Source organism: Cryptomeria japonica, chromosome 3 (genome assembly GCF_030272615.1).
Source record: "Cryptomeria japonica chromosome 3, Sugi_1.0, whole genome shotgun sequence".
Classification (NCBI taxonomy): domain Eukaryota; kingdom Viridiplantae; phylum Streptophyta; class Pinopsida; order Cupressales; family Cupressaceae; genus Cryptomeria; species Cryptomeria japonica.
The window spans coordinates 343,076,375-343,099,591 of record NC_081407.1 but is presented as its reverse complement, the minus strand read 5'-3'; the positions used below and the strand labels follow the sequence as shown (position 1 = coordinate 343,099,591).

General features: G+C 35.8%; 1 protein-coding gene across 2 annotated transcripts in view; it reads left to right on the top strand.

The window, feature by feature from the left end:
• Positions 1 to 23,217, top strand: part of LOC131077205 (poly(ADP-ribose) glycohydrolase 1) — a 222,434-nt gene that overhangs the window by 116,155 nt on the left and 83,062 nt on the right. The window contains exon 7 of one of the 2 annotated variants that reach the window (XM_058014641.2): positions 5,252 to 5,395. The exons of the other annotated variant lie outside the window; for it this stretch is intronic. Coding sequence (XP_057870624.2) covers positions 5,252 to 5,395 — 144 coding nt within the window. The remainder of the gene's footprint in view (positions 1 to 5,251; positions 5,396 to 23,217) is intronic. 2 annotated transcript variants of the gene reach the window in all.

Genomic DNA, 23,217 nt, shown 5'->3' with positions numbered 1-23,217 from the left:
CAAATCTGGAAATGAGACAAAAAGAGTAACTTGTTAGTAAAATCTAGAGCTAAAAGTGCTGACCAAGTGTGCTAGGCACCCTAGATTTTAAGGTATTTCCATTGGCTTAAACTTCAGATTCTAGATCAAGATTGTTAGCGGCAATATTGTACATGAAAATAAAACTAGTTAATTAAGTTGTAATTGTCTTGGTTAGTTGGCAACCGCAGGGTGGTAGTTGCGGTGCGACTGTTGGCGCTCGCACCCCCTCGGTATCTTTATATACTTCCGAATGTAACTTGTGATGGGGGACGATTAGGAATGGAATAACATCTCTTATATTACATCTGATATCTATGGCGTTATTATTCTGCATTACGTGCTTTATCTGTGTGCTTTAAGTTATTCACCCGAGAGGGTAAACAAAGATGCCCTAGAGATCACTCGCCTTGAAATTCAGCCAAAAAGTGTCGGTCACATGTGCAAATCGGCACAGGCTTTTGGCCTGTTCAAAGTTTGAAAATATGTGTCTCAGTCTGCACTCTGCAACTCTATAACTCTCTATTGTCGGATCTTTAACTTGCACACAAAAAAGAGGAGAAAAGTGTTGTGCTGTCTAGGGGCTTGCTTAATTCAAATTCCGGGTAGGAATTAACCTCCACTACAACAATGATGATGAGAAAAGAGAGCTTACCCTTGTAGAGCAGAGGCTGAAAACCTTATGGAAATGCAGAATTGACAATTGATACCTTTGATATGAATCTTCTTGCCTTGAAGTCTCACGAAAGGTTGATATTGCTTGACAAGAGCTAATGCATGCCTTCATTCATGGAGGAACACAAAAAATTGATCATAGATGCTAACTTGAATGCTGAACTTCAGATTTCTCCTTCACTGTCTTGCCAAATATTTTTGATAATTATTTTCTTTTCATTTTCTTCTTTTTTCTTTTCCTTTCACTTTCACTTATTTTGACTTGTAACCAATGAAGCCTATGTGGGATTGAGCATCACAGTGGTCGCTGAAGCAGAGCATTTTTCACTTGCAATGACTTCCCTTTGACAAAACAACGAACCTATGCAATAGTAAGCGAGATATGTGCAATGATTGCATTGTTGGTGACAAGATCCAATAAGCAACTTGATTTTTAAGATGACTAAGCTTTTGAGCAAATGAACTGACTACGAGGGAAACCATCGATTAGGTGCTCTGCCAAAGTCGACATCCAAGAAATAAGATGGAAAACATTCTGACTTCATACACCAAAGCTAGGCAAAACATACATACCCCTACAAAAAACGACAGGGAGACAACCCATTCGAAAGCAAACCTACAATAAGCAAACAAAGCAAACTACTCTAAAGAAGAAAACAAGAAATCTAGGCTAAAAACAAAAAAGCAAACTACTCTAAAACAAAAAGAAAACCTAAACTAACTATATACAAGGAGAGACAAACTATACAAAATGTGGACTATATGCATGCGTCCGTGATCCAGGATGGTTTCTCAACACATGTAGTAGTAATAGGGTAATGGGCATAGTCCTAAGTTTGGCTGATTTGTCTTTGTATTCGGAAAAGAGAATTTTTAGTGGGCCACTCTTGGGTTTAACCAGTACATTGGACAATATTAATAGTTGGGGCAGTTCATTGGGTCCATGGTCAATCCATATACAGGTTGTTTTCCCAAAATATTCAAAATTAAACTGATAATATTCAAAATTAACAGTAGGAAGGAAAGAAACAACCTAGTGTGTTTATGAGTCGTGCAACGTGTCGTGCGGTGGGAGAACTTCAGGAGGTCGCAGCTGGTGGTGCAGCATCCCGCTCGTGTCCAGTGTGTGCAAATCAACATCAAATTCTATAGGAGGTTGCACAGTTAGAAAATCTGTTTAGAAGTCGAACTCATGAAAGTGGGGGACTTCATCTATTGATGCATCTTTAGGTTGCATAAACCATGCAGCCTTATGTGTTTTTGTTAACATATCCTCAAACAACAAGGATTCTCTAATGTCTCGGTCTTCAAAAACATCCCCAACTAGCTCCTGGAGGACATCCTCTATTGGTAGGGATTCCATGGATTGTTCTTCGGCCTCTGGCTGATCTATAGTGCTCACTTGACCTGCATTTTCAATTCTTTCTTCCTCAGGCGCAAGGACAACAAAATCATTCGCTGCCATAATATGATTGGTGGACTCATTCTGGTCAGGAACTGGCAACTCCTTTTCATCCTTAGAAAGTGTGGTGTTGCAGTGATTTTGCATCCTTCTGTACTCATCAGCAGCAAGGTACACACTCCACACTTTATTTGTAATGCACTCCTCTGGTGATTCCGATAGTCCATACTGAGATCTGACTTGATTGACTACTTCCAGACATAGCTAGCAAGTGAACTCAGAGGGGTGTGATGAACTTTACACCACCAAGGTGACAACACGCGTTCCAAACATATTTCTTGATTGAGACCGAACTGGTTCTCAATCAGATTCTTAAATTGGGTAAACTCATCAATGCTTGATGGATGACCGGAATTATTCGGTTGCAGAAACATCTCAGGCTTGGGGATATCCCAGAAAAATATCCTTGCCTGCAACGCTAGCTCCACTCTTGACAGAAAAGTCAAGCAATTCAGCTCATCATGCTCGGTTGTATCATGGATTTTGCAGTGACCTGCAGATGCAAATTTAGATAGTTGCCTAGGATACAATTGTGCACCCAATCTCTTATGAAACAGGGAGATATCAACCTGAGGACAGTCCCAATGAAGTGGCTGATCCCACATCTTGATTCAATTTTTTTTTATATTTTTCAGATTTTTTGGGTATTTTCTGATTTTCAGAGATCTATCGTATCTCAAATATAGCATTTAAAAGGGGCATGATAGACTTAACTTGCTGCGAAATCCTAACAGGGCCTCCTTCTAGTGCCAATTCTGTTGATGCGAGAAATCGTATTGCTACCCTTTCGATCAATAGAGAATAGAATGCTAAGTATCCTATCCTCTCTTTAATAAGGAAATCCCTAATGCGCTAGGTACCATAGTCCTAGCTTTTTGAGCCAAAATGTAGGTCAGTGAACATGGAGTTGTGTTGGTATTCCAAATTTAACCATGTCTTGAGCACAATTTGTCATGAATTAGGGGGATAAATGAAAACCACCAAAGTTAGCCCAAATGAGTGAAAATGTATGAGGATGCAATTTACGACACTACAGGTTAGTATCCATATCAATCAGCCAGTAGGATTTATGATTGCCACTGTATCCTATGAGCATTAATTTCTGATTCTCGGAGTCAAGTTTGGTTCTCTCAACATCTAGAATCTAGATGTAAGCTATAGAACCAAAAACATCAAGATGGATCACTCTTGATTTCCTTTTAGACCATCTTTACTTTGGGGTCTTCTTCCTCACCACTAGTGTCTGGGATCTGTTGAGAAGGTATATTGCATTGTAGAATGCCTTGCCCAAAACTTCTTGGTAACACTTCGATTCTCCAACATGCATTGGGCCATCTCCGTAATTATATGGTTTGTCCTCTCAACTATGCCATTTTGTTGAGGTATATAGGGTGTTGTGAATTAGTGTTTGATTTTGTGTTTGGTACAGAAGTTAGTGAATTTGTTGAATTCGTTTAAATAGAATTCACCGCCATTATTTGACCTAAGAGTGATTATTGAAGAACTCGACTCTTTTTCTACTAATGGCTTGAAATTTTTGAAATTCGTTAAACACTTTTGATTTTGCTTTTAGGAAAGACACACATTTGCCTATTGTAGTCATTTAAAAACAAGAGAAAATAATTGTCCTTGTTGATTGATGCTGTATTCATTGGTCCATGTCAATGTTACAAGACTCAGACTCAACTTGGACTCGACAAGCTGATTTTTGATTTGGACTCAGATTTGGCACCCAAAATCGGTAAAAGCTTGGCAAAGACTTGGCAAATTGAAAAACCCAAGAAATCCAAAGATTTTGAAGGATTTAAAACTTGTTTCATTGCACCCTTTATTGATTAAACCTTAAAGACAGAATAATCTCGATTCTCAAAAGCTACTTCGAACATATACAGAAGTATACATTGATCACATAAGTATAAACACAAATTTTAGCTGGAGGAAATAACACATTAGATATAAATTGTGTCAATTGTCTACAAAACTCATGGAATATGAAATCCATGGCATCAAAAGTTACAAACAAATATCATAATAAAAGCTAGAAGTCTATTGCTTAGAGGAGCCTATATCACTCAGCACCTCGGCCCTCTTATGTGTGCTCCTAAGATTGGTCCTGGATGATGTTGTAGCCATGATATGTTGCATTGCAAATGTGTGGGTGAGTTGTGGGCTTGGTTTTTCTAAGTGCTTTCCCTGACTTGCAAGAGTTTGTGGGTGAGTGACTCACCTCAACCTACAACTCATGTGCACACGCCCTTAGTCATGGCATCTAATCCAAAGGTCAGTCCTGCAATGAGATTTTAATCATGAAACATATTTATAGCAGGGCACTTGATTGCTGAACTTTATCGTTGTGTCTGATTCAATTTTATAGTTCTGATTCATTTCCACAAATATTGAGCCAATATCATTATCACCAGTTGCATCTATTAATATGCTTCTTTTTTTTATTTGGCATTGGATACAATTTCCATTGTTTATATTCCCATAAATGGTTATTCTTTTATTTTTCCTTGAAATTTATTGCTCAGTTCTCATCAATATTTTCTGAGTGGTGGTTGAAATACAATTTTTTTCCTCGACGATCTAACTAATCCAATTCTTGTTATTTTATATTAGATGGTAGGTCTGAATAATTTAATTACCAATGCGAAGTTAGGTCTGAATAATTTAATTATTAATGCTAAGTTAGGTCTAAATAATTTATTACTATTCCAAGTTGGGTCTATATTAGCAGACAGGTCTTTTAAACATATGATTGCAATGTATAATTTTCCATAGCAATTGCTAGGAAAGTATTGCTTTTTAAAAGCGAATGGCTAGATTACAACTCTTGATAAACCTTATTGGAAGATGCAATCACAACTAATACCTAGTTGTTGATAACACATACTGCTTTGATTGTTCAATTCATTGATTAATTGAATACAAATTTGATACAAGTAATAAAATAACCATTGTTTTTGAATGAAATGTGTATGCTTCTACATTTCTTTTCCATTATTTTCGAATCCCCATACCTCATTATTGATAACACATATTGCTTTGATTGTTTTATACTTTGATAATTTTGATAATTGTTTTTAAATGGAATAGGTATGCTTCTACATTTCGCTTCGCTGGTGATTACATTGATAATAGTCGTCGAGATTTTTGTGGTAGGCGAGAAACAAGGATTGTTGCAATTGATGCACTTTGTCACCCTGGGCAAAGTCAATTCAAACTTGAAATGATAAAACGGTATGATCTAGATTTTGTTACTTATATAGTTTAGGGAAACAGTAGAAAGGCAAACTTTTGCAACATTCAATTACAATTTTTTTTGGATAATATCAGAAAAAGAAAGTATTTATATATAGAGTATTATATACTTACTTTAATAGGTAATTTTTTTTGGATAGATTAATGTGGGTTCCATAAGGATCCACTCTTAATAATGAAAAATGATTACAACCATGCCTTTAAGTCAAGGTCAGTCCAAAATGACATACAAGGAAGACACACAGATAAAGTCACCACATATCAACTAGCAATAGACTCGCCAAAATTTCGTTTCTTAACTATTCTAAATTTCTTTTGTGATTTCAAGACTATGTAAATTTCTTTTTTCTTCCTCAATAGGGCATACTAATATGACATAGTAGTTTAAAAGAGATCATTTTGATCATCCTCTCCTATGTCCAAAGCAGAAGAAGAGGGTCTACAATCTTTTACTTTTTCAACTTAACATTGACAATAATACAAATTGGACAATATCAATAACAAGAACACACAATTTACGTGGAAACCCTTACAGAATTCTGTTTTACAAACTTTGTAGGCATCAACGCATAGGAGGCACCAATCCCTTCAATTCATCGGCACCAACCTTTAGGAGGCACCGACCCCGATTGCTAAGTACCAACTTAGCGAGAGACACCAATCTCTCTTTTAGGAAGCACCAACTTCCAAACGAAATTCCAGCTTATGAATGTTTCTTCTACAATGGATGATGGACAATTCAACCTTTTCAACAATTATTTGTTTCTTCACAAATTGGCTACAACATCTTCTCAAAATCTGCAATAATTTTCCTCGGTAGATCTGCTATTATCATCTTAAGATATCTGTTCCAAATCTGCAATAATCTCTTCTTTAGATGTGCTATTAATTCAGATTTAGATCTGCTCCTATATGGTTTGTAAGTCTGCTAAAAAATGCATCATAAATCTGCTCAATATGTTTCATAAACCTGCTCAAAAGTGTTTCATAAATTTGCTAAAAAATGCTTCATAAATCCGCTAAAAAAATCTTCCTAGCTCTACTCATAATTCTGCTGTAAATGTGCATATATTCTTCATACACATGTACTCCAATTTCCTTCAATACAAATCTGAAATACTTTTCACAATTTTTATGCTCTAAATCTGAAATGTGAAATCGAGCGATTATTGCATTGAAAAACTCACATTGATGACACTCCATTCATCTTCTATTTATATCTTTTTATGTCTTTTCACCAAAGGAGGTGATTATATCTTTTCAAGTCAGCCTTGGATCTATTTTAATCTTCCTTATGGGGAAGTTGGCCTCCATAAAACAAATTTAATTTACTTACTTTGTATTTCTCTTCCTTCAAGGTGGCGCTTAACAAGGCATGAGTTGGCCCATGCTTGTATTTCTCTTCCTTCAAGGTGGCGCTTAACAAGGCAGGAGTTGGCCCATGCTTTAAAAGTTAATTTAAATTTGTTTTACTTATTTCAAGTTCCCTGTATGAGGTGAGTATGTAGGGAGTCACCCTCTCCAAAAAAACTTATTTTATTCTTCTCTTCAATCTCTTTTAGTTCCAGCACTAATCATAGTAATTTAATTTAGGATATAACTGATGTCTTTTATAAGTCAGCCACCTCTTGCATAAACTGTGATAATGATTTCTTTTACAGCAGAAAACTGATTTCTTCGTTGACATCAATGACAACATTACATTAATGATAAACTATCTTAGCGTAACATGACATCAACAATCTTGTCCATGCCCCTTTGACATCAATGCTAATATTTCCAACAGGTCTGATCAACAACTTAATATTAAGAAGACGCTAGCACGGTGTCTTTGGATGGCCAACACTTAGGACCTGGGGAGAAGGTGATGTTGATAAATGGTCATTGATGCCAAAAATGGAAGAAGCATAATCTATATACTTATGGTGAGCAATTTACATATAGAGCACCAATTTGTATGATCAATATAAACATATATTAATATCAGTGATTACAGAAGAAGAATTTGTTTATATAATATGGCAGCGACCATTCTAGGGAAGACAAAGACATTTAATAAAAATGCTGGTGAACTCCTTTTTAGATTGGCACAGATTCATAATTGTGAATGATTAAGAGAAAGCAGAAAACGGTATTACTAACATGGGATGGCATTGTATTTAATACAAGGAAGCGATCAAAAAAAACTTCTTTGCCTTTGTGTCCTATCTTGATGGGCAATTCTAGGGCTATTGTATCTTATTATGAAAAGGCTTCATAGTATGGAAAGTCTTTTTCTGAAACTTGTTCCTTGGCATAAAGGTCACAAGTGCCAAGGCCCTATTGATTGTCTCCTATAGGAAAGGCGGTTCAAAGGCTTTAAGCAATCCCTTGAGACACATGCTTAGTCCATCTATGAAAAGCATAGTTAGCCGATAGGCTATTCAACGTGGGCATTGCCCGCCGGGATTTTCTCACGCATCCCGTAATGGAGGAAATTAGCCATCGGTGTTTTTTGACGTATCCCGAAAAAGGTAATTCAGGCCAGTGGTAAAATATAATTTTTAGCACATAGTGACGCGTTCGCAGTTTCCAAGAACTTTGACAGCACCTATTTACATGCTGAGTTTAATTTTAACGTGGCGATTAATCGTAGATGTGAAAAAAAAATACTGCTGGCCGACCCACCGAACTCCGTCAATTCTTATCAATTTGCCGCCCACCGCAAATTAATCGTAGATATGTATGCAAAATGTGGAAGCATATAAAAGTGTGCTTGAACCGTTCGATAAAACGCCTCAAAAAGATGCGGTATCATGGAATGCGATGATTCCAGAGTATGGACAAAATGGATTTTTTAGAAATGCCTTGAATATTGTAAGCAAATGCAATTGGCGGGTGTATGGCCAGGCTCTTCAGATTTTGTCACTGTGCTCCCATCCTGTGCCAAAATGGGAGCTTTAGAACAGGGTATAGTTCGATATTTTTTCTTGGATGTTGTAGTTGCAAGTGCCCTGGTGGACATGTATGCAAAATGCGGAAGCAGAGACAAGCCATGTGAACTGTTTAACCAAATGCCTCAAAATGTTTTGCTCTCATGGACTGCCACAGTGCCACTATGCACAGAATGGTTTTGTTGAAAAGACTTTAGAAACTTTTAAAAGAATGCGCAGGCGTAAAGTCAGACTCCACAACCTTTGCCAGCATCAAAGTCTCTCAAAAAAAATGTGATTTCATGGAATGCTAGGATTGCATGATATGCACAAAATGGCTATTAAGGATGTTTTTATAGTCTTTCTACTAGTGAAGCAGTCTTGAACATATTTCGAGCTTGTAAGCTTTTCTTGTGTTTTATTGGCATGCAGTCACGCAGGTTTGGTGGATGATGGTGGATGAGGGTTGTAAATTTTGATGTACAGTTTCTTTAAAAATGTTGTTTAGATTTAATAATTTTTTTGTTTTCTAAAATTTGAATATGTTTTAATTAGAGATGAAAAAAGTATTTAATAAGTTTGGACTCTTTCAAAAAATAAGGTTCTATTAGTGGTTAGGGTATATTAATATGAAACACATTCTATAATCAATAAAAAATCAATGTTCAACATGTCAATGGGCATAACATCAAAAATTGCTACAATGATACACAATTTTGATGTTGTAATAATTAAGCTTTTATAGTAAAAATCACTGTGTGAGATTCCCGCACATGAATCATAGCCCCAAAGAATAATTTCAGATATGCTTTATACTCAAACACAATAGATTCCAATGACATAAAATGCACCTGATCCAAGTAATCACATCTTCAATCATACAGAAGGAATTTCAATAAATATGGTGCGTTATAATTCAACTAGATCAACCAAGGGAATAAATTGGGCTATCTCCATATATATAATAACGATGCGTCAACACTCACAATATTTCAAAGCATAAACCCATGTCGGCTTACAGAATAGATCCAAAACAAACATAGCAATTGAAAACCTAACAAAAGCACAAGCAAAATTCTAGAATAGACTCAATCGATGATGTCTGGAACCAATGACCATCATTGATGCACACTTCAAGTCTTCATTTTCCAAGTAATACTCATTTACAAGAAGTCAATAGTGACCACCATCAACTACACTCAACTCTTCATTTGAACTATAATTTTCAGCATATGCTTGGATAGATGTACGTACTGTTCCAAAGCTCCCATTTTATCAGCAATCAAGTGTTCATATTCCTAAAATTTACATATATGCGTGTTGTGTTTTGTGGGAATTTGGCTTTCTTTATTATGCAGAATTTTAGATATTTTATCAAATATTTGTAAAGATAAAAGAAAAAATTCTCTACAAGATTGCATCTGGAGAAGATTTCCTCCTATTTAAATTAAAAACACAAACAATTGGTTACTAGAGTAATTTGAATCTGCAACTGGAACATTTGTACTTTTTAAAGTTCGCCTCACCCATTTTCGCTGTGATGCAAACCAATTTAATAAATAAAGCCTTTTACATTTTAAAGTTCAGATCCAAACTAATTTAATAAATAAAAGTTTTTACATTATTGAAAATATATTTTACTATTGACTAACTATTGCACCTCCTTTTGGTACAAGCGATACAATATTCACATAAAAAAAAAGGTGGATGATAAAAGCCTCAAACAACTTAAGAGAAATTGAAAAGTCGTAAGGCCAGAAACATCATAGAGAGTCAAATCAGCAATTGACTCCCAACCAGTAAGACAATTTCTGCATTCTCCTTCAGAGGCTGAGTGAAAACCGGAGAGATGTGTCAAGAGGCACATAGTGATACTTGCTAGTTAACCTTCTTTTTGTGATATAAGGCACCATTATAGACAACTTTTGAAATTCTGTCATATAGTTCTGTGTTGAGCTATATTATTTGAGCTACGCTAATCCTTTGAACTGTAACTAAGGATCTGTGCAATCAAACCTTTTGATCATATGCATGTAGAACTCAATATACAATTTGATGGCGCTATGACCTTGAGTGATTGTAATATACCCTTTTTGAATTTGCCTTAAATCCTTTAAGTATAATAAACCCAACACAATAGCATTTGTATAATTAATTATAAGTATGAATTTTGTTGTTTGTAACTAGGTCTATATATGGGTTCGGATTGCCTTAAGGCAACATCCGAACCCATTTAGGACTGGGCCCTATCCTAAAGGGTAACGTGCCCCCAAGTCTAAACCCAGCCCTATACTTGCACGCCATCCTAAATATCCACGCCACAATAACTATATTGGCGCCAAAAATGGAAGGAGGCCGACTTGAATTAATAAAGGCTAAAGACATATATAAATAAAGATATCTTGCAAAGACAATTCATTCAAGTTCAGCGAACTAGCTCTGCATGAAAAGGTGTGAATTTACAAGGAGGGTGCGAACTTGTCTAGACTTGTGCGAAATTGTCCAAGAGGACATAGGGCATTTTGGTGCAGTCTTGAAGCATGCAAAAGGGGCAGATCTGATATGTAAAGATTAGATTCAGAAAAGCAAGCTAAGTATTGTATGTTGTGCAATAAGAGTGAATACATAATCTGACCTGTGGGTCTTTAATGCTAGGTTTTTCCTCCTTGGAGGTTTTCCCAGGGTATTTGTGTTTGTCTCTTGGTTCCTTGTTTCATTCTTGAATCTACTTGATTATAGTTTACTAAATTACAAGTCTGATTAATAAACTAGGGCATGATTAAATGTTACAAATCTGATTACTGATCTAGGGCAGGAATTTAACATGGTATTGGAGCTAAGGTTATACTAACCCTCAGATTTCAGTAAGCTCTTACCTTCAGGTTGCTGTTCGCCTTTTATTAAGAAAATGATAGGGGTGAAGTTAGAGGGCATCATCGGGTCCTCATCAAGGAGTCATTCTTTAATTCGTTAAAGATTGTGGAGATTCGAGTGAAGAACCAAAGAAGGAAGTAACTGATATTTCTCCTTTCAGATTTTCAGATCTCTGGAATGCAAAGTATATACTGTGGAGTCATTACCTTATTCAGACCTTCAGAGTTGTTGATTTTCCGAATTGGTCTAAACCCTAGGTTGGTATATATTTCATGATTCTTAAGCCTTGATGTTATCCAATCCAATTTTAATAATGATTGAATCTTTGATGGTATGGTAGATTTATTTAGCTACTAGACATGCAACTACTATTTTGTATTGCTAACAAAATCAATTGTATTCCCACCAATCTTCAAACACTAGCTGACTGTGCTAAGGCACATCAAGAGGAGATTGCGAATTATGGCTTTTTAAGATAGGCTGCAAAGATAGTTTGTTTTGAGAAGCTTTCGGTTCCAGTGTCAGTGTTATCTAAACATCAACAGGTGTATTTTTTAAATTCTTTATTAACTTTGTGATGAGAGACTTTATGATAATTGAAGGTTAAGTATTCCTGTTGAATATATGGGGTTTCCTTGTCAAGTTGTAATAATAAAGGTTTCATTATCAATATTTGCTTCTTATGGGTTTGTGCTTACTTAGTTTTGTAAAACCCCTGTTGGGTTGTGTGAAAGGAAAATAATATTCTCTTTGAATTAACCCGTGTTGGGCCAATCATGTTTTGAGGTTCCTTGTGACAGGTGTTTATCCTTGCAGGTCTACAAGCAAGTTTGTGCCTGTGTTATCCCAAGTTACCATCCTTATATCATCCCTGTTGCATTCGAGCTCATGTCATTAAATGTTGTGACAAATGCAGTCTTATCATGCGTCAATTATCTGTTAAAATAATTGCATGACAGGTTGCTTTCAATTATTTGGTTATAATGATGCTCTTTCCTACATAGTAGAAGTTAGAATGTATTGTTGTAAATAGCATATGTAAGAAGAGTGAAAGATGAACAAGTCAATGGTCTCCTTCTGTGATTAGCATTGAGATCTCTTCAGGCTGAGGTAAGCATTTCACTCGTTAATTTCTTCTACTTCCACCAAAGCTGAATATAATTAGGATCTTGTTCAGCAAAGTATGAAGATTCTATTCTACTTGATATTTATCAATCATATGTATGTAGTCATACTATATCTTGTGATTGGGTTTCTAAGAAATCTAAATTTCAGTTGTTCAGTTTGAAAGATGATTTGGCTTATGTATTTTGCTTGCTTGAATCTCACACCTGTTCTCTTTTATAAGTATATAAGGATCCTTTCAAGCATGGTTATTCGGATGGGAACTAGGTTGTATCTCAGCTTCTCGGGGTTAAAGATGAAGGTTTTCTGAAAATTCACCTTGCAGAAGGTGAAAGTAAGAGAAAAGCAAGTAGTATCTTCAGTTGTATATGATTTCTAGTTCCTTTATTGATTCTTATTTGATTAAGGATTAAGAGGGAGTCCTATCTTCAATAAAGACTTAGTATTAAAGAATTTACAATCATTTGTTAAGTCTAGGGTTTTGTAAAGTTCTAACTTCCTTTCTTAAAGTATTTTGGTTTTTGATGTGATGATTTAACTCTATTCTCATCATTGGAATATAAGGAACAATTAGTGCAAAGATCTAAATTTATTGTCTTCTAGGATTAGAAATATGTCAAGGATCTAACCAAATTATTCCAAGTCAAGTATACTTCTGATATTTTGAATAATGGATTGTAAACCTTTATGAAAACTAACATAAAGATTTAGGATGTGTGTAGCAAAGTCTAATTTTGCAGATCCATCTGAAGACAAGCAGCTGATTGGTGGATGCCTCAGCTAATTCATGATCAAGGTTGAAGCATGTTGTTGCTGCCAAGCATATCTTGTTGCATTTTGAAAATCTCAAATGATTGTGAGCCGAAGACTGTAATCACCTTAGAAGGCTAACTCAGATTCTGAAGTGTCTCAGATAAGGGAAGTCACTTCAATCTCCTGTTGTAACTTGAATACCGTATGATCTCTTAGGACTACAACAAACAGTCCTCAGTCACGCTGAGTACTACTGAAGCTGAATTCATTGGAGCATGAACTGTATCAAGGAAATTGTGTGGTTTTGCAAATTCTTGTTGAATGGTTTCTTATAATTATTTATTATCAGAATCGTATAGAGATACCTGAAAATTCAATGTCTTATGGCAGGATAATCTTGCGTTGCAAATGTTCTCACCAAGTCTTTTGAAGCTTGAGTACTTCAGAAGATAGACTTGGAGTTGTGGAGAACACCGCCTTGATTGAGAAGGAGTCTCAACCTCAGTGATGCATTGTGTTTCATCAACCACCCTCTGCGGGTAATGTAAGGTGGTAGTGTAATCTTCTCAGGGAGAAGAGTAATTGTTACCATCCTCTGCGGGCAATGTAAGATGGTAGAAAAGATGGAATTTCATCCTATGCTTGTGTGCTGGATGGAAAGTGTACTAGATAGAAGATTATGTTTATTCATTCTTTGCTTGTGTGCAAAATGGAGGACTATGGTTTTTGTAACTTCATTCTATGCTTGTGAGCAAGATGAAGGATTATGATGTTACGTTCTTCTCCGAGAGAAGATTGAAATGGAAGCTCTTCATCATTCTTAGCAGGCAATGGATGGTGTATATGCGTGATAGATATCATGGAAAGAGTCCATGATGTGCATATATATACTTGTGTTTATTCATGTCTTGCAAGTATACATGATAAAGTTCTAGATTCATCCTCTACAGGCAAGGCAAGATGAATATTACAAAAGGTTCCATGATGAGTTTCCATTATGTGATTTGGTTACTTATTACTTATGGTTACTGGCTACTTGTTGTGATCCTCTCTAAGGAGTGCTGGCTGAGTTCAGATTACAGATTGCACAATGAATGTATCAGGAAAAGTACTTTGGGTATCTGCTTCAACTTGGGCTCTGCAGTGATCTCTTGGGCATGTAGAAAGCAATCTTTCGTAGCATTGAGCACTGCAGAAGCTGAGTACATTGCAACATCTGTTGCATCCAGAGAAGCAGTGTGGCTTCACAAACTCCTCGTTGGATTATTTGGTCAAGCTAGTGGTCCTACCACCATTCATTGTGATAATCAAAGCTGTATAAAGATGTTAGTAAATCCTGTGTTCCATGACCGGTCCAAACATGTGGAAACGCACTATCACTTCATTCGGGATATGGTGCAAAGAGGCGCCATTCAACTAAAGTACATTAGCACGGATGAACAGGTTGCGGACATCCTTACCAAACCCTTATCCAGAGTGAAGTTCGAATACTTCAGAGACAGACTTGGTATTGTGGAAAACGGAACCCTGATTGAGAGGGAGCTCCAATCTCAGTGACTCTATCTGCAACACTTTGATCATTCTTTGCTTGTGTGCAAGAATGAATTGAGTCCAATCTAAGCTTGTGTGCTAGATGGATAATTGTAATTATGTAAAGACCCACTTGTGTATTACACTTTCTATGCTTGTGTGCTAGAACCATCCTATGCTTGTGTGCTAGGTGGAAGATGTAATTCTATGCTTGTGTGCTAGATCCATTCTATGCTTTTGTGCTAGATGGAACTCTAAAGGTTTAGATTATGTATTCTCTTCTTCCCTAGTTAAGAGGGAGTGTTGTTTGTAACTAGGTCTATATATGGGTTCGGATTGCCTTAAGGCAACATCCGAACCCATTTAGGATTGGGCCCTATCCTAAAGGGTAACGTGCCCCCAAGTCTAAACCCAGCCCTATACTTGCACGCCATCCTAAATATCCACGCCACAATAACTATATTGGTGCCAAAAAGGGAAGGAGGCCGACTTGAATTAATAAAGGCTAAAGACATATATAAATAAAGATATCTTGCAAAGACAATTCATTCAAGTTCAGCGAATTAGGGTGAATTTACAAGGAGGGTGCGAACTTGTCTAGACTTGTGTGAAATTGTCCAAGAAGACATAGGGCATTTTGGTGCAGTCTTGAAGCATGCAAAAGGGGCAGATCTGATATGTAAAGATCAGATTCAGAAAAGCAAGCTAAGTATTGTATGTTGTGCAATAAGAGTGAATACATAATCTGACCTGTGGGTCTTTAATGCTCGGTTTTTCCTTCTTGGAGGTTTTCCCAGGGTATTTGTGTTTGTCTCTTGGTTCCTTGTTTCATTCTTGAATTTACTTGATTATAGTTTACTAAATTACAAATCTGATTAATAAACTAGGGCATGATTAAATGTTACAAATCTGATTACTGATCTAGTGCACAAATTTAACAAATTTAACTTGAAAATTGCAGCTTAATAATTTATATTAAACGTTTAGAATATATTTTAGAAAATATAGAATTCGTCCTCTTATTTCTGCTATAAATCTTCCTTTGATCTGCAGTTATTTATCTTGAATAAAATACAAATGAAAGTATATCCAAGTCTGCTTCAATTAGGGGATTTGTCCGCTAACTCTGTTATAGGAAGCAAGGGGTTTCGTCTTTAATTTTGGGTCTAGAGGGGTTTCGTCCTCAAGCTGTTCAAAACTTGATTCATATTCCACAAGCGAAAATAATAATATAAAATACCTTGGGCTTCAGCCCATAGCTCAAATGATTGGTAAGTTTGTCCATCGAGGTATTCTTGCCTTAGCTCATCCCCTCTATACCCCAAAACTTTGCATAAATTAATACCGAGGCAAGGTGTAGTTGGGTCGCTGGGTTATCTCATGATATCAAAAAAAAATAAAAAAAATAATATAAAATATCTTCACCAAAAATGATGACTCCTTCTTGATTGATCTTCCTTATAAATCTTTTTCGTTTAATAGACATAACTCTTTACATATCTTTTGACTTTCGTTAAAGCTAAACTTCATTTTAATTTCAGTTTAATTTTTACTAATCCTTAAGGAAATAGCAGGCATCCTCAAACTTCAGCATTGTATGCTTAATAAATTCTAATTACTTTAGGACTGCCACTACCCAGCGTTACCACTTAGTATTTATTTTATTATAAGGAGGGCACATAACAGTCCGCCCTTCCCAAGATTGCTTGTTCTTAAGCAAGCAGAATCTAGTATACTCTTAGAATTTCTTCTTCACTTGAATGAAATTTTTTCAAGATACCGGGATCGCACGTCAATCTTAGAAATACTATGAATCTTTGTTTTGATGTAGTGTCTGCAGTGTATTTGATTACTTCCTATCTGTCACTAAGTCTTTTTGAACAACTTTGTCTTTCCTGTGTTCAAATGATTTTATGTGATGATTCATATTGTCTTGCAAAGCCCTTATTTTTTGTAATAGAACTCTTATATTTGCAAGTTATTTTTTTGTGTTTCTAAATACATCTGAAACTCATTTATTTTCAGATGCCCTTGCATAGTTTTAGACTTTTCATTTTTCCGTTCTATAGAATTGGAACATTGCCAACTTTCTTGATCCGGTTTGGAAAGGTTCTGATTAAAATTTCCCTATGAATGTTCAATGCCTTTATCTACTTTGATCCTCAAGAAATCACTCAAACTCCACATGCTAAAATAGTTTGGAACTTGAAACAAAGAGTCTACATGCCCTATTAGGCTGCAAACAAAATGCTCATCCTCCTTTGCTGAAAAAGAGTTTGTTGAGATATCCTCGACACCTTCATTTTTGTAACTCATCGAAATACCCTCCTTGAATGCATATTCATCATCAACGCTCTTCTGAAAATCAATCAGTGACTCACCATGTAGAAGTTTGAAAGACAGTGCACAATTTGATGCATCTTCCTTGAAATTGAATTATTCTCCTCCAACAAATGGAACACCTTTTGTCTTCTCTTCGTTTATATTTTTGTGACACGTCATCATTAGAAACTGTTGATAGGGAAAGTTTGTAGTTCCGTCAACGTATAATAAAATACACCGAGTATATCCTATTCTCTTTTGAATAAGGAAATCTTGTATGCCTTATGACTGTCCAAGCAATATAACCCCAAGGTTTCTAGTGTCAGGTCATGACTAAGCTTAGGATAACTTAGTGTTTATGTGATTTGTTATTAATCATGAGGGGACTAATGTGTCTGTCAAGCTGGTTTGCGTCTGATATGACAATTTGGTTATTGCTTCACTTCTCAAACTGCTTAAATAAATAGCAAATGGATAGGGTTCAAAGAATCTAGGGACATTGATAGCAATGTCTGTTGTTGTGGATAGACAGACTTCACATAAAACTAGTTCCTGCCTAGCTAGAGATAAACTGACAACGCCACAGATTCAGTGCAATTTGCAAAGGAAAATAAGAGGATTTTCAAACCATGAACATACGTGTAATGTCCCCTACTAAGTTTAGACATGTTTTAACCATAATTAATCTATTTCAATATACTTATGACTCAGGCTAAATATATTAGGTGACATTTCCACCTTAACACGAATCCAAACAATGGTATTCCACTACTCAATCAATTAACTATTAAGAAATAAATTGTTCATCTATCATACATCCATAATTCTTAATGCAAATGTCAAACCAATTGTAATGTCCCCTACATGAAAACATCTCCTTTCGCAACCTCTTAAACACTAGCAGTAGTAACAAGGATAAACATATTCTCCTTCTGTTTATTATCTTACGAACTCTTACTAATTACAACCTAATATTATCATTTGTCTGATTAATACATTACGTATATATATATAAATGCATGTGTTTATAACCGTATTGATATTACATCATTACTATATATATATATACTGACTTGATTATATACACATAAATAAATAAATTTGTTAAATAATATAATCAATTATTGATATGTTTGCTTAATAACCTCTAATATACCTTATTGGTATTAGTTATTAATATATTTAATGGGTAGTAAAGGGCAGACAGATCTGGTCTGCAACTTCTATGAATTTAAGTATTACTATTATACCAACTGCAGTCTATGTTAATAGTATAATTAAATTCTGCATACAACGTTATACCAACTGCAGTCTATCTTAATATTATAATTAAATTCTGCATACAACATCAGACACACACACACACACAAGACAATAATTATGCGTACCACAAAGAATAAGAAGGTTACTGCCTATAACTTAATAACAATTCTGATCTAATCTCATCGCTAATCTAATGTTACTAGATGCTTCTTGTTTCCTTCCCTTGATCAATGCCTAAAAATCTAATAATTATATTTAGTGGGGTGTAAGGGCAGACAGATCTGACATGCGTCAGATCTGGTCTGCCACTATATAAGAAATTAAGAATGACTGTCATACGTGTTGCAGTCTATATTAACATTACTATTAAATTCTGCATTCAAAGATTATTAGATTTCATATGATAAGCATATGTATTAAGCCATCCTCGTGCATACCACCGAGAACAAGGCTGTTTGCTGTCGATAACTTCCTAATCGTTTTCATTCCCTTCCCCGTTTCTGTTTTCTACTTCCTTTCTTTAACCTTTCATAGAAAGGTTGTGTCCTTTTATTTTTCCCTTAACAGATTGTTTATTTTGATTGCACTTCATTATTAATCATATTTTGAAGAAGCATTTATAATATATTAGGATGAATTGTATTCTTCTTGTTAACAAATTTCAATCTTTAACACCGATTGCCATCTTTCGATCCAACATACCTTTTGATGAATATAATTAATTATACTCACAAACGTTTCATGACCAATGATTATGATTATGGATTAATAGTTCATGAAACCGGCCATCTTCAACACATATTACTTACGTATTATTTGAAAGACCATATACTACATGCTATGTATTAGCATTGACTATGTAGATGTTTTGCGATCTACAAAAAAAAACCACAATCTGTCATTTGATGTCTTTGAAAAACGGTCTGCCCCAGTATCCATCCATAGGTGTATAAATACGATCTGTTGAGTGTGACACTTGATAATGCAAGGATTATGATGCAACGATCGTACGGCAAATCACGATGTATGAGGTATCGAGTCTTGCCATAGTATGAGGGATCTGCTGCTGCTACTTGTAATCAGCCACAATGCTGATGTATATTACTGTATTAAATAATAATATTGAATAAATAAATAAATTTCAAATAATTATTCGTTGCTAATTAATATATTAATTAATAATAATAATTGTTTCATTTAGGATATAACGATCAAGGAGGGGACATGACAATACGTTAAGTAACCAATTCGAGCGCAACTTAAAACGAACATTGACAATTGAAATAACAACAATAAAAGGCTCAGACTAACCATACATAGAGACTCACAGTCAGAAAATCTCCAATGGTATGAACCAGGAATCAATCAAATATCCTCACACTTTGCCATTGAAATCACTTAAATTTAACTAACTTGATGAAAGAAACCATGCAAACAGGTGAAGGCAACTGGCAAAACACCATATTTCAGTGTTTTATTCATTTGCTTCAACTATCATTACAATAATCCCTGTTTAACAATTCCTACTCTACTTTAATTCTACTTGATGGCTACTGCTACTTCTAACCCTAATTCTAACTTATACTTTCTAACCTTCTGACCCCTTTACAATGAGAGAGGCACTGACCTTTTATAGATTTTAGATTTTGAATGTATGGCCAAGATTCAATCCATTCAATGGCCTAGATTTGCCCTCTAGAAACCCTAACAACTTTTAGTTATTGGTCTCAATAACCTTTAACCACCTTTCAACTACCCTCCAATTACTCCCACTACAAGACAAAATGATAGCCTGGCAAAATAACAGTTTGTCACAAAAGACAAAATTGGTAGCTGGATAAATAACTAATTTTGGCCTTTTCTTGTATTGGATTGAATTGGCCCCAAAAGTTGTCATATTATAATAAATCAATTCTTTTTATAACAAATCATCTTCCAGCTTAGACCCAGCTGTTCATTCTCTATTTCTGTATGTTCCTTGTAGCATCTCTCTAGTCTGCCACTCTTCCAGAATTCTGGAAATGACATAATTTTGCCCTCTACACTGTGGTAGTGATATTTCATCTTCATCCTTTGTCTTGGGTTCTACAACACGTTCTTCATTGGCAAATTTTATAGATCTCCCTATCAGAGCCATTTTTGTGAGCATATTGCTTTCAATCCTCTTTAAATCATTAACTCCCCTACATATGATCCCTTCCTCCTGGCTCCTCTTTGTAAACTACTCCTCATTGTGATCATATCTTCAACCTCGCATTCTAGATTTCCATCTTGTTGCAATGTTGCAGAGTCTTCCTTTGTCTTTGAGAATCTTGATGTTGCCTCCTGGTTTCCTCATCATCCTTGCCTTGAATTGACATATCTTGTCCTTGCATTGGTGGTTCCCCATGTATGTTTGAATGTTCATCTTTCCCAGCCTTCCATAATCAAAACCTGAAAGGACAACACAGTGAATTAGAATCACGACAACAAAGCAATGCATCATTAATTACTCATTCAAAATCAATTCAAATCTGGGAATGACAATCTGCTGAAGGACTTCATCCCTGAATTTCTGCTCCTCAAAATTCGCTCAGGTCTAATAGATATTTGATTGGGTCAAAGGCTGCTCTTATTTGGTCTAAATCAGGTCTAAGGAGCAGATTGGGAAGGTTGTCATGGAGGATTCAGATATTGAATTGATATCAAAACCTCTTATTCGCACAAAATTCAGACCCTCGAAGCTGACTAAGAAACTCAGACCTGAGACAAGATTTGGATTGCATTCTGAATTTCCTAATTTGGAGCTCGATATTTAACTCATTGGGAAATTCTGTTTTGAAACTCAGATTTAGTTCTTGTAATGTCCCCACTTCTCTAGTTGCTATCCAAATGCATAGATTCACCTGTCATCCATCTCCACAGTTGAAGTTCACTGTATGGAGATGACTGGTAAACCAAGGAGGGCTTATACTTGGTTACTTTTTGGCCTTAAGTGAGTTTTCTTAATGAAAACTTTATAATAACAAAATATAAAGTTACTTTTTCCATAAATAGAGAAAGTTTATAAAGTAACTTTATAGGAAGGGTTTAAGGTGATTACTGATGAATTAAAATGTTACCTTTTGGGGCCCCCTTCCTAGATACAAACTTAATTTATGTTTGTCCCCTCTCATGGTAATGGGACCGTCCTCAAGTTGAGCGCTCAAATTAGAAGAATATTCTCCATGGAATTTGGAATCTTGCATCCCTAATTTGGGCATAGGAATTAGGGAAAGAAAAAGAAGCTCCCGTGAAGTTTTGGGCACCATTTTTGGTATTCATTTTTGGAGAGCATTTTCTTTCTGCAGGTCTGCAACATGGTTGACAGAGTGCTGGAGTGGAATTGGGGACGGAAACCTCCATTCCTAAGTGATAGGACAAAAACCCTTTCACTTTTCTATATACTGATTTGTTTGGAATGCTATATCTGGTCATAGAGGGCGAAAATCAGAGTTCTAACAGCAGCAACAGCAGGGTTTCAGTCTGCATTTCAGATCTGAGCAGGAAATAAAGTTATTTTATTGAAAATTGTACCATTTTGTACCAGCCGTACCATTCCCAGCCCAGCCGTACACTTTCAGCTGCCGTGGGGTTCCAAATAAAATAAAATAAGGGCTAATGAATCAGTCTTTATGCTCAGAATTTATTGTCATCAGCTATAAGAAGAATCCAAGGCTTACATAGATGAGATAGAGAAGATCATCAGGGAACTTGTAGACAGGGGATCATTATACCGAGTTCTAGTCCTTTTGCTTCTTTAGTAGTGCTGGTCAAGAAGAAGGATGGGACACTTCGCATGTGCATTGATTACCGTGCACTTAACAAGAAAACAATTAAGAATCGGTATCCCATTCCATGCATTGATGAGCTATTGAATGAGTTACATGGTGCAGTTTACTTCTCGAAGATTGATCTTTGATCGGGGTATCATTAGATTAAGGTGCAAGAGTCAAACATCCACAAAACAACTTTCAGGTGCCATTACGGTCACCATGAGTTCTTAGTGATGCCTTTTGGCCTCACTAATGCCGTAGCTACATTTCAGTTGTGCATGAACCACATATTCAATAAGCATTTGCATAAATTTGTTTTAGTATTCTTTGATGATATCTTGATTTACATCAAATCATGGGAGGAGCATTTGAGGCACTTAGATGAAGTGTTGAGCATTATGAAATCATAGTCTTTGTTTGCTAAGATGTCCAAATGTGAATTTGGATTAACAAAGATTTTATACTTGGGTCATGTGATTGGTGTGGATGGAGTTAAAGTTCACCAAGAGAAGATTCAAGGCATACTTGACTGGCTACCTCCAAGGAACATTTCAGAGTTGCGCGGTTTTCTTGGGTTTTGTGCTTATTACAGGAGGTTTGTTAGAGGGTAATCTCAACTTGCAACCCTTTGACAGATCTCACTAGGAAAGGGGCTTTCAGATGGGCTCAAGAGGCACAAGGGGTGTTTGATAGACTTAAGAAGGTGATGAGCACTTGTCTTGTGTTAGTGCTTCAAGATTTCACCTAGCCTTTTGTGCTTGAGTGTGATGCTTCAGGTGAAGGTGAAGGTGTGGGTGCTGTTCTCATGCAAAATCATCATCCTATTGCATATGAGAGTAGGAAATTGAAAGATAATGAAAAATTATACTCGACATATGACAAAGAAATGTTGGCTATCATGCATGCATTATCAAAATTCAGATGGTACTTAGTTGGAGGGAAATTTGTGGTCAGGACCGATCATAATAGCTTAAAGTACTTTCTAGGACAAAAGGAACTCAATGAGAGGCAGCAAATGTGGGTTAGCAAGATTCAAGCATATGATTTTGACATTGAATATGTCAAAGGGAAGAGAAATATTGCTGCTGATGCATTGTCTAGAAAACCTTCTATTGCTGCCTTATGTTCATTAGGTGAGATTTCAGCTGATTGGAAATCTCCACTCTTGGTTGAATATTTGAAAAATCAGCAAGCATGTGAAATTATGGATGGGATAATTCAGGATGGT